Source organism: Toxotes jaculatrix, chromosome 13, assembly GCF_017976425.1.
Source record: "Toxotes jaculatrix isolate fToxJac2 chromosome 13, fToxJac2.pri, whole genome shotgun sequence".
Classification (NCBI taxonomy): domain Eukaryota; kingdom Metazoa; phylum Chordata; class Actinopteri; family Toxotidae; genus Toxotes; species Toxotes jaculatrix.
In genome coordinates, this window is record NC_054406.1 from 4,448,244 (window position 1) to 4,460,316 (window position 12,073).

Genomic DNA, 12,073 nt, shown 5'->3' on the forward strand with positions numbered 1-12,073 from the left:
AAGCTGTGTTGAGCCTTCATGGCCACTATACCTGTGTGTTTAGGTGACAGAGACTTGCAAATGAACTGTCTGGACACGCTTTGTCTTTTCCATGAGTCAATAATCAAGGTTTGTCTCCAAGCTGATCACAGCCCCTTTAGTTACAATTTAAACAGTCATATCAGTTCTTCAGTGTCCTCGTTGGCGGGAACCTTGAGATACTTCAGTCATTCTTTCCTTCTGGATAAATCAGGTCCTAAATATGGGACACTGAGAAAAAGGTGTTTCCTGAAATTGCGTATTTTACAAAAGTACCAAAGAACAAATGTACACAAAAGAGGGCGTTTATGTAAATCTTTTCTTTAAAATTTGTTTCCTGGTTTTTGTGTTTACCTGAGAGGCACACAGAAAGATAGAAGTATCGTTAATGAGGATATTAAACCTTTGAATTGTTAGCCTGTCCATTTCTAAAAGACAGACTGAACCCTAGATTTAACTCTCTTCTGTCTAATCTGCAGAACATCATTCAAATAAGAACAGTAACTAAAATTAAAATAGAAAATTGCTCAAATAGTGATACGAAATCCAGAAAGCTCAGGGAACAAAATCAGGAAAAGTTCAGGATATTTTCCTGGATTTGCACCACCATCTTATCACTTCTTCCTTATAGCATGGCCAAACTTTCTACCTAATTTCCAGACAACTGAACTTCTACCAGCCAAAAAAACAAGGTGGACCAAAAACATGACCTCCTAAGCAGAGGTAATGCGTTTAGATTTTTATGTCAGAGCTAAAGCACATAATCTGACTCTTTATGTCATTCCCCCATTTCCTCACACCCTGTGTCTCTTAAAATGAGACTCTTCGTAACTCATTTAACCACACTGAAACCTGCAGGGTCAGTTTCATGTTGGTGTTCTCTTTCAGGACACCAGCATGGACTTCAGGAAGTTGTTTGCGTGCCACCTCTGTTGACAGTTTATAAGTAAACTGGCTGCATCGATTGTTACCCTGGCTTAAGAAACTTGTCTCTAAGGTCAGTGGTAATCAAAGGGTCTCTGTGAGGGCACCTCAACAAAGAAGTGCTGTGATTGTATCTTTACCTTTTCGGTTAGTCGCCAACAGGACACCTGCTGAGTGGAACTAGATCAGACTCCCATCAGGCCGTCACGGCAGCTCTGGTACAAATTAAAAAAATACTATCAGAATTACAACATAAAATTTTGTCTTGACATTTAGAACTGAAATTATCATGCTGATGTTTAGCTGGTATAAGGTTCATTATTTTCAACATATTAGCTTAGCATGTTTGCATGCTTGCAGGAGTCATCTTCTGGAGAACATGAACATCTGTACAAAATTTCAATCCATCAAACAGTTGTTGAGATAATTCAGTTTGGAACAAAATGGTAAACAGACGAACCAACAGACATACACAAAGCCATGTTGTTAAATATACTGAATAAATGTGAAAACTTTTTTCAATTGAGGGACAATCAAAACATTTTTCAATTAGGAAAATAATCATTAGTTGGAGGACCTGTCTTAGGGATAATCAAAGGGCCATAATGGCAGGTCAGTAGGTAGTAGAAACACAATGACTCTCAAAACTTAGATAACCTATATTCATTGTTAGTATTGAAATTTTACAGAAAAGAGTGCTGAGTCACAAAGAGGAAGAAACAACAGTAAGAGTCAGACACACACACAAAAAATAACCATCTGGTATTTTCCTCATTCCTGTGACCATTTACAACTTTTCTGTGCTTGTTCCAGACGGAACTTTGTTGATTGATTTGACAAGCTTTTATCTACTGATAAATTTTAAAGCTCGCCCATTAACTCAGCATTTTATCTTTTGCAAACAAACACTCAACTGTTGTAAACTAATGGATTTTTTTTCCAATTCTGTCAGATTTTTTATAACTGGTAATTTATTCCGTCCTATTCTGTCAGTTACTTTTTACCTTGTTAATTTATATCACGGCACATTGTATTGATCAGAGCACCCTAATTTCATTGCACATGATATTAAACACTGTAGTTTCTGTCTTTGAATACGGAAAAATATATATATATAAATTAATTATATAGATGAAAACCGATAGGTCCTTGAATTATTACCAATTTCCTGAATATAGTTTTCTCAGTGCTTTCCAATCAGTATATAACAATGATTATAACTGACTGTGATTGTTGAGTCAATCACTGAAAGTGACTGATCTTAAAATGTTTCATAAAGATAATACTGTTCTGGTACAAGGGGGCAAAGAGGCCTGAAACGTAGTAAAACATACAGTGTTATATGTTTTACTACCCCCACTACTGAATGTAGCTCTTAGGAAAAGTCACAGGTTGTTCATCTGCCACATGGTGTTTATGGTGTCAAGTTGCAGAGGAAAGGATGTTAAATAAGAGCAGGGGAACCTGCATGAACGTCACTTGGATGAGGGATGTGTGTAGGTTTACAGTTCAAGTAAGTTACACAGAAATGTTGAATCAACATAAGCTCACTGAGGTGACCTTTGATATGTTCACCAATCTTATATTATTCCACTTATATAACAAATATCATTTATTATAACTGAAGAACAGGTCATTGCCAACAATGTAAATGTCAATAAATACTTTATATATGGTGTCATAGAATTTTTAAATGACATTCAGGCTGTGCGCTCACAGTGTCACCACCACACCCAGTAAGTCTTTAAACACCTAGTAGGTTCTGAAAAAAAAAATTCATGAACATAGACTGTATAAAACATGGACGTAGCAGCCGTGACCAAACCATGGGCATTTGAGCTGCGCCATCTTGGATTTTAGTGGGAGTGTACTTTCCATATTTGGCGGAGAGGTGGTTACTCAGCCGGGGTCAGCCGGCCGACATCATCATCATGTCTTCAGGTTTGATACTGGTGATCATTGTGAGGATGTAGTTTGCGGTGCTGTTGACTCGTACTGCTTTTTTAAACAGGTGTTTCTATTATTTTGTTCAACCCCTTTATGTCATCTGTGTAATGCAATACAGCACCATAAACTACATCCTTTAAATATATCTTAGTTCTAGTTTAGCAGCTGATGATTATTTTAATTACTGATTAATCTGTAGATTATTATTCGTTCAGGTAATCATGTAGTCCAATGTTAAATGTCAGAAATCCACAATTGCTATTTCTAAAAGACCAAGGTGGCAGCCCAATACCCAAAGTTTTTCAATTTACAATTAAAAAAAAGTATGCTAACAAGTGTATCCACATACTTTAGCTTTTTTCCATATTTTTGTATTTTATCAAAAATATATTGTTCTTTATATCTCATGAGTTGTTCTGGTGTAATCAACTCACGAACACAAACAGTTTATTATTTTTTTTTAAATTAGATGATGAAAATGCTAGAAGGGTTGTGAGAGCACAAACTTCTAAGTCCACACTGTAGAGTTAAACTCTTATTTTCCAATAGCTAAATCATTTGGGCGTCACCAGTTTTCATTTCATCACGGTCAAAACAACAGCATGAGCATAAAGCAACTGAATAACTTCACCAACACATGTTGCACTGGCCACTAGAGACTCAACATAATCTCATCTCAAAGAACAGATGTAAATAACGAAATACTTCAGTTTCAGGGTCCTCATTTTGTTTGTGCTGGCTCATTGTCACACTGCACACAGGGAACCAAAGAGCTTTTCAGGGTGACGAGGTGGAATATCCTTGAATGGCCGAGTCAATCACCTGATTTCAATTTAAGTGATGAAGAGCAGACTGAAGGCAGAGAGACCCCACAGCAAGCCAGAACCGAAGGTGGCTGCATCGAGGATCTGTGAGAACAGCACCTGGAAAACTACAAAACATCTGGTGATATGTTTATGTCAATAATAATTTTATCATCTAAATGTGATGATTTAGTTCAAATTACGCACCTGTTCATTTACTTTTGTATCTCCCACACAGTTCTTTCTATATCGATGTAAACCTGCCCGAATTAAAGCTGAGACTTGGGCCTTTAATGTAGTTTCCATTATTTTATTTCAAATGTACTGTGTCGAAGCACAGAGGGCCGAAGAACATGGTCTACACTGCACCTTAACAATTGGCCTACCTGTTGCTGTTGGGCACGCGCGGAACCCTCGCGCTCCGCACACGTGACGTTAGCCGGCGTTCTGCGGCCGCGCGGACAGAACGCGACAGAGGAAGAGGATGCTGGTGGGTGAGTAAAGTCCCTGTAAAACACTGCGAAGTCACATATCCACACACACACACACACACACACACGCGTATATAAACACATATATCTGTCGTGTTTGGTTTTAACCCGGCGCAGGATGTTAGCGACGGATATCAAACGGCGTCATTGTATTTGGGCGTTTTTAAGACAGGAAGCAACAGGACGAACAGCAAACTTACGGTTGAAGTTGTCACCGGTAGCGAACGGCTGTTCGTCGCTAGCTAGCTTTTTTGGTTTTGTTTTGTTTTGTTTTGCTTTGTTTTGTTGTTGTTGTTAGGGGTGTATTTTGTGCGACAGTATGGAGAGGAGCTAACGCCGCCGGGGGGAAGCTCCGAACCCGAGTGGAGGCGTTTTAGCGGCATGAGAAGCGGATATCTGGGCTGGAAAGTGACACCGGACGGTGTCGGGCAGTGACAGATCCCAGGCGTCAGTGTCAGCTGTTTGTGCCTGCGGTGAAGCGATTCATCAGTCAGAGGCTTTTTGTTTTTGGTAAACTGTGAGATTCAGCTGGAAAACAAAAGAATTTAATCACTGAAGCTGATGCTACACTCATTTGAACTCACTAACTGAAGGCTATTGTTTAAAAAAAAAAAAAATCATCAGTTCTTTGTTGCATGGATTCAACAACATGTTGGAAACATGTCGACATCCCAAAGGTGTTCTAATGGATTCAGGTCTGGTGACTGGGGAGGCCACTGAAGTACAAAGAACTCATTGTCGTGTTCATGAAATCAGTCGGAGACGACTTTTGCTTTGTGACATGGTGCGTTATCGTGCTGGAAGTAGCCGTTGGAATATGGTAAACTGTGGCCATGAAGGGATGCACATGGTCAGCAGCAATACTCAGATAGGCCGTGGCATTCAGACCATGATTGATGGGTATTAAAAGGCCCAAAGTGTACCAAGTACACACGCCTCACACCATAACACCACACCACCACCAGCTGGGACTGTTGACACAAGGCATGTCGGGTCAATGCATTCTGACCCTACCATCTGCAAAGCCCAGGTTACCTCTTTCCAGTCTTCACCTGTCCCGTTTTGGTGAGCCTTTGCCCACTGCAGCCTCAGATTTCTGTATGTGGCTGACAGGACTGTAGCCTGACGTGATCTTATACCGATGTTGCCTATCTGTCTCAACGTGGGAAATCTCAACTGATTGAGAGAAGGCCAAGAGTGTGCAAAGCTGTCATCAAACCAAAAGGTGGCTACTAATCTAAAATATAAAACATATTGTGGTTGGTCTAACTACATAATTCCTCATGTGTTCCTTCGTGGTTTCGATCTCTTCAGTATGAATCTACGATGTAGGAAGTAATACAAATAAAGAAAAACCATTGAATGAGAAGGTGTGTCCAAACTTTTGACTGGTACTGTACATAAAAATATATTTGATTCATAAAATAATTATTCCCAAGACATTTTGTGACTAGGACATTTTGCATTTGAAAAATAAACTTGTCAGTATTTCCCTGGTGGGCAAACTGTAATGGTGACATTGTCTTTAAATGGCCTCAAACACGTCATCGCTGACGTACAGTATCTGTATTGCAATTGTTGTTACTTGTCAGCCGATAGATTTGCAAATAACAATATATCTGCGATAAGACAGGGGAAAGTCCCTAATGGTTGACGAATGTATGTATGAATCATCATCATCAAGCTTAAATTAATGTCATAAATAACGTGTAATGCTCATCTTTACCAATGTACAGTAGACTGGTCACTGCTTCCTTTTATCATTTCATATATTTTACAGGCCTTCACTTTAGAGCACATAGCTGTGTGCTCGTTAATTTGCATGTTGGCTTGAGAATGCAAATTGAAACGTCCGCACAATGTGCTCATTTTCACTCTGTCAGTTATCTAGGAAGAGAACAGACTCTTTATATTAAGATTAATAAAGTTATTTTCATTCAGTCTAATAGTAGATATTCTCGTCATGTTTGAGTACCAACGTCTTTGTGATAAGACCCACTCTTAGAGTTCAGAATTTTTTCTACCTCTGGCCTGTTGTTGTTTGTTGTGATTAAAATTATCTCCGTTATTTGATGCCATCACAGTCATCTAGTCTTCCTGATGTCAACACACAACAGCCTAGTTTTAAAGTTCTGTCCTCATGCAGTACTGGAACTTCAACCCTTGACCAAATAGATAACGAGAGTATAATCATCAGCGTATTGACATGTGTTGCAGTACATGAGGTCATAATGATCTGTGTGTGTTTACCCTGAGGCTGATTGTCCCTTTCTTCAAGATATACGTCACATGACTGCTGTGTCAGTGTCTCCTGAGGCGGATATAAAGGAGGTTAAAGAAAACACAAAGTTTTAACAGTAGCTCTCATTTCTGTCCCTTTCTCGTCCAGCCTCAGACATGGATTACAAGGTTGTCTTTGCAGCCTTGGACACCATGTGTGAAGACAACATTTCTGTTTTGTGTGGGCCTTCTGATTTGCCGTACGGCGCTGTTGCCACGCGTCTGGTCACATGCATGAGACAGATTCAGGAGCACGGCCGAGCCCTGGAGCCTGTGGTCGCCAGCTTCACCGCCATCTACCACCACTATGACTTTGACGCACAAACGCCTGGGAATGGCTACCGCACCCTGGTCAAGGTATGATTAGATGTATATTTTTTACTCACTGCTGGTACACGTGCATTTTAATTAATTTTTTTGCAAAACAAAAATGAGAACTCATAATAATAGGTTACATTTTTTTTAAGAAAATTCAAATTTCTTCTTTCTCTTTTTTTTTTCTTTCAGGTCTTACACTCCTGCCTTTTTCACATCATTCAGAAGGGCCGTTACATTGCCTCTAATTACAACAGTGCCTTCTTCAGAGCAGACCACAATGCATCTGAGATGGAGGCGTACTGCAGCGCCCTGTGCCAGCTGCGTGCCCTGCTCCACCTCGCCCAACGGCTGGTCAATGACAATGACCACGGCCAGCTGTACTCCCCGCAGGACGGGGACCTGAGCCGCAGGTTTGTGCAGGAGTACAGCTCCATGCACAAAGCATGTTTCTATGGACGCTGTCTGGGCTTTCAGGTCAGTCAACGACGCTGATTTCTCTTCAGCGCAGTGGAGTGCAGATATCTCATTCAAATTCTTATTCTGATCAATCATTTAACACTTTTTATGTAAGTGTAACATTTTAGTTTTGGGGCATAATTCTTTTTTTTTTCCCACAGTTCTCTCCTACCCTTCGTCCGTTCCTCCAGACCGTTGTCATAAGCATGGTTTCATATGGAGAGACGTATGGTAAACAGCAGTCGGGGTTGGGTGAGTCTTTTTTTCTTTTATTGACTCTATTGATTTTGGTGTTGATGGAAGTTGAATTCTCGGGTCCTGTTCAGGCATTTTCAGGTGTGATTATTTTTAACAGGAGCTTTTCTCTCCCTCCAGGTATGGCAGCACTTTCTCTCCTCACATCAGGGAAGTACGTCATTGATCCAGAGTTGCGGGGCATTGAGTTCGAACGCATTACCCAGAACCTGGATTTGCAGTTCTGGAAATCCTTCTGGAACCTCACAGAGTCTGGCCTTATAACAGTAGGCAGGGTCAAACACTCATCTCTTCACTCTGTTATAACCTGAACTGCTCTTCAGTGTTCTAACTACTCATTCCCTTGACTTTCTCTGTCCAGGGCTTCAACAGAATAGCCTCTAACCCAGTGCACGTGAACCTCACACTGACTGTGCCTCCTGTCACCCTACGCCTTCCTCTGGCCTCAGACCCCAGTCTAACAGCCACTGTGTCGCCTCCAATAGCCCACTGGGGCCCCGGGCCGGTCCACATGCGCCTGATCTCCTATGAGCTCCGAGAAGGACAGGTGCGTATCTACAGTTCTGAGAGAGGGAAGAAAAAATATAAAATACTTCTGCCGTTACTCAGGAAAAACAGGAAACCAGGGGGAAGGCAGAAGAAGAGCACGATGAATTATTTATGAGAAATTGTATGTGCATGAACTTTTTGTCTCCTGTTGCCCCCCCTTATGGTGGAAAGGGGTACACATTTAAAACTTAAACCCAAACAACCTCACAAACTGACACAACTTTTCTGTTTCCTTTTCTTTATTATTAATTGCCTTATTAATCCCTTAATCCTTTAACTTTGTAGGACAGTGAAGAGCTGCTGGCTTTTTCGCGGACCAGCCCTCCTCCCATCTCTGTGTCCCATCTCCCCTGGGTACAGAAGCAGCCTCGCTCCCCCTGGCTGCTGATCCACTTCCATGGAGGAGGTTTTGTAGCCCAGACGTCCAGATCCCATGAGGTACAGTACAGAAAGTTGTGCAAGACTGCTGGTGTTCACTACAGCTGCAGTAGAAGTTTGTAAAAATTCAAATCATATGGTTAATACTACTACTTATATTACTACTTATACTCTTAATACTGTTATAATAGTAGTAATAATAGTATTTATTTGTTTCACAGTCTGGAAAAGTAACAAATTATTTACTAAATGCAATGAAAATAAGCAGCTGTTGGTTTGCACTTCATCACACACCTTTTTTCTGTTCTCTATCCTCCCCCTCGTGTATCAGAATTATATTCGGAACTGGTCGAAGGAGCTGAGCGTCCCTGTCCTCTCTGTCGACTACTCTTTGTCACCTGAAGCACCATTTCCCAGAGCCCTGGAGGAATGTTTCTACGCCTACTGCTGGGCACTGAATAACTGTCATCTGCTCGGTAAGTGTATGAGTCAGACTTCACTGGATATTGTAAATCAGGGCAATTAATATCTTGTATTTTAACATATTAAATAATGAATCTCTTAATATTTAGGGAAACATTAAATCGCACTATGCTTTTAAGAGTGATTTGGATTAAAACAGCAACATAACCCTAAACCAGCATATTGAAACGTATCACTAATCTTATTAGAGACTCATAGTTCTGTCTCCCTGTGTTTCCTAGGCTCCACGGCAGAGCGGGTTTGTCTGGCGGGGGACAGTGCTGGAGGAAACCTCTGCATCACCGTGTCCATGAAAGCCTTGTCCAGCGGTATCCGAGTCCCTGACGGCATCATGGCTGCCTACCCCGCCACCTTGCTCACCACTGATGCCTCGCCCTCGCGCCTGCTCACGCTCATTGACCCACTGTTGCCTCTTGGTGTTCTTGCAAAGTGCCTCAATGCCTATGCAGGTATGTGGGTGTACAGTGTGTGTGTGTGTGTGTGTGTGTGTGTGTGTGCGTATGCGTACAAATACAACATTAGGTGTGTGCAGTTTCACGCCTCATTTAACACAAGAGCACTTTCCGGCACCAGTGGAACAGAAAACAGAATATCAAAAGGATTTATATATAAACTGGATAATGTTAGAGGAAAGAAAATTATAATTAACAATCTGCTGTCAAGGAAGTGACCACTTCTACATTAAATACTAGTAGTTTGAGTAGTTTCCTTTCCTAACCTGACATCATTTCCCTTCCAGGTGCAGAATCCCTCACGGTGCAGCCTGCTGTGGGAAGCAGCAGTTTGAGCACACTGGGCAGAGACACGGCCGTGCTGCTCAGTGATCTCACCCAGGGGGCCTCCAGCTGGATCCAGTCCTTTCTGGATCCCATGCTGAGTTCAGGTGGCGCACGCTCCCTGGCGTCATTTCAGAGGAAGTCCCAGAGCAGTGAAACCCACAGGACATCAACTCACACCGCAGCAGCAAACTCTGGAGATCAGATGGATTACCCACAGGGCTTTGAACCCCTGCGCTCCAAGTGCCTGGCTGTTGTTCAACCGACCTCTTGTCCCATTATGAGGAACCCTTTTGTGTCGCCTCTGCTGGCTCCAAACAACCTGCTGAGAGGCCTGCCACCAGTACACATAGTGGTAAGAGAGGGAGGAAGAATCCCAGAGGACAGATCAATCACTTAGCTTGATTTATTTTAAAATGGTGTCTCATTACAGCAGCACAGCTTCAAGCTCCAGCCTGAGCTTTCTCTACCCTGCCAACAAAAGACAACAGAGCATCTTCCTGTGCTTCTAGTTACATATCTTTCTACATATGTTTGTACAAAATAACATCATAATCTAATGCTAATGCTGCTGCGTGTCTGCTGGGGTGTGTTACCAGGCATCTGTTTGATAATACAGCTTTGTAACATGGGGATACATCTGCTTTTTCTGCTGCCCACATGTGGCCCAAAATTATGAATGTAGCTTTACCAGTGCAAACTTTAATCAGTATGCATTGTCACTTCCGTGTCAGCCGCAGGTTTTGGTTCATGTTACTGCATTCTGAGAAGCTGTATTGTTATTGTGTAATGTGGTTTCTACATTAACATTTTCACTAGAAAATGTTAACGTAGTTGGATTACCATCTCAAACAAGTTTCAGGTCTCATCAAGGTGATTTTCATACCCTAATTATTGTGTATAACTGTGCTCCAGTTTCATACACACATGCACACTAAGCCAGCCTGTTTTTCCATCTGTTATTCTCAGTAGAGTTTGCATCTTTCCAGTTTTCTGTTTGGGGCTTTCAGTACTTATTTCCCGATTCCTCGATGTGTCCATACAGGCCTCTGCTCTGGATGCCTTGCTGGACGACTCTGTGATGTTTGCCAAGAAACTGCGAGACATGGGCCAGCCTGTGAGTCTGACGGTGGTGGAGGACCTGCCTCACGGCTTCCTCAGCCTATCGCAGCTCGCCAAGGAGACGGAGGTCGCTGCAGAAATCTGTGTGGCTCGAATGAGAAATATTTTTGAGCAAGAAAAACCGACAACTGCTCTTCGCAAACGGCCAAAGTTGGAAGAGAGTTTCCAGAGCACCAATCCATCAGGTTGATTTATCTGCCAGTCTTGGGACTTTGCTATATTTGGATGAAAAAGAGAACTGATATAATGTGGTGAGAGTGATGCAATACGTTTAAGTAACGGAAACAAATCAGGGAGAGTTATGAGAGTGCAATAAAAACGTAAAAGCTTAGGGACACTGCACTTGAAATCTATACTGCACAACACTTTCTGTAGGCAATGATGTTCAAGAGAGCCACTAAAATCTTTAAATTTCTACTACCAGCTTTCATATGATCCCAAATGATGATGAAAGAGGGAAACACTTAGTATTTTTCTACTAAGATTTACATGCTGAAGATGCAGATCAAACGCACATTGAAAATATTACAGACTGACAGAAACTAAACCAGCCTTGGCAGCGATTTATAAACTGATATGTGTCAGTAACAGGAGCTGTTGTGCCTTGAATTTAAAGCATTGCTGTATTTGCATAGTCTTTGTGTATAAGGAAAAGCTTTACATCAAACTGACTGGGGTTAAAGGTTTACTTGTACAGGAAATGCATTTCAGATACACTATTATTATTATTATTATTATTGTTATTATATAATTTTGATTAAGTGTATAACCTGTTTTTTTCCAGTTTGTCACGTGTTTACAGCATATTGATAAGGAGGCCTTCACCTTGTATTTACCAAGAGTAACTGGATGTGGGTATGAAAGTAACTTGTTATACTGTAATTATTACTGCATTAATTCTTAGTATTCTTATTATAAATATTTAACAGTGTTATATTGTTATAATTAAAGCCTGTATTAAATCAAAATTGCAAAGATTACTGACGTTAAAATATTGTCTTTGTATGTATTTGAATCTTTTGGACGTATTATGTTTAGGAGTGAATTTGGAAGGTACGTGTTGTTTACTAGGACTCGTCTCAGCACACAATCTGAGTGTTTCCTCTTCAGTTAGCTCATCCTTTTCTGTGCCACCACCTGATAAACTTCTTGGCCTTGTTAACAGTTATCTAAGTTATATATGAATAATTTATTACAGACAAAATAACCAAATCCCAACACATTTTAAACCCAAACATTATAAAACCTAAGCTTACCGGCAGAATAGCCTCTT

General features: G+C 41.1%; 1 protein-coding gene across 1 annotated transcript; it reads left to right on the forward strand.

Moving 5' to 3' along the window:
* Window positions 1-3,768: 3,768 nt before the first annotated feature.
* lipea (lipase, hormone-sensitive a) lies at window positions 3,769-11,777 on the forward strand. Its single transcript, XM_041052612.1, has 12 exons — window positions 3,769-3,834; window positions 4,033-4,186; window positions 6,573-6,820; window positions 6,971-7,255; window positions 7,399-7,489; window positions 7,613-7,758; window positions 7,854-8,039; window positions 8,327-8,479; window positions 8,751-8,895; window positions 9,124-9,351; window positions 9,642-10,033; window positions 10,724-11,777. Exons 2-12 carry the CDS (start codon window positions 4,177-4,179, stop codon window positions 10,988-10,990), a joined length of 2,151 nt encoding a protein of 716 aa, XP_040908546.1. The 5' UTR covers window positions 3,769-3,834; window positions 4,033-4,176; the 3' UTR covers window positions 10,991-11,777.
* Window positions 11,778-12,073: the final 296 nt, after the last annotated feature.

What these genes read in the sequence shown, in the direction of transcription:
- lipea (XM_041052612.1), top strand. An exon ending in GACGCTGTCTGGGCTTTCAG is followed by an intron (nt 7,256 to 7,398) that starts GTCAGTCAACGA and finishes TTTTTCCCACAG; the next exon opens with TTCTCTCCTACCCTTCGTCC. An exon ending in ATGAGCTCCGAGAAGGACAG is followed by an intron (nt 8,040 to 8,326) that starts GTGCGTATCTAC and finishes TTAACTTTGTAG; the next exon opens with GACAGTGAAGAGCTGCTGGC.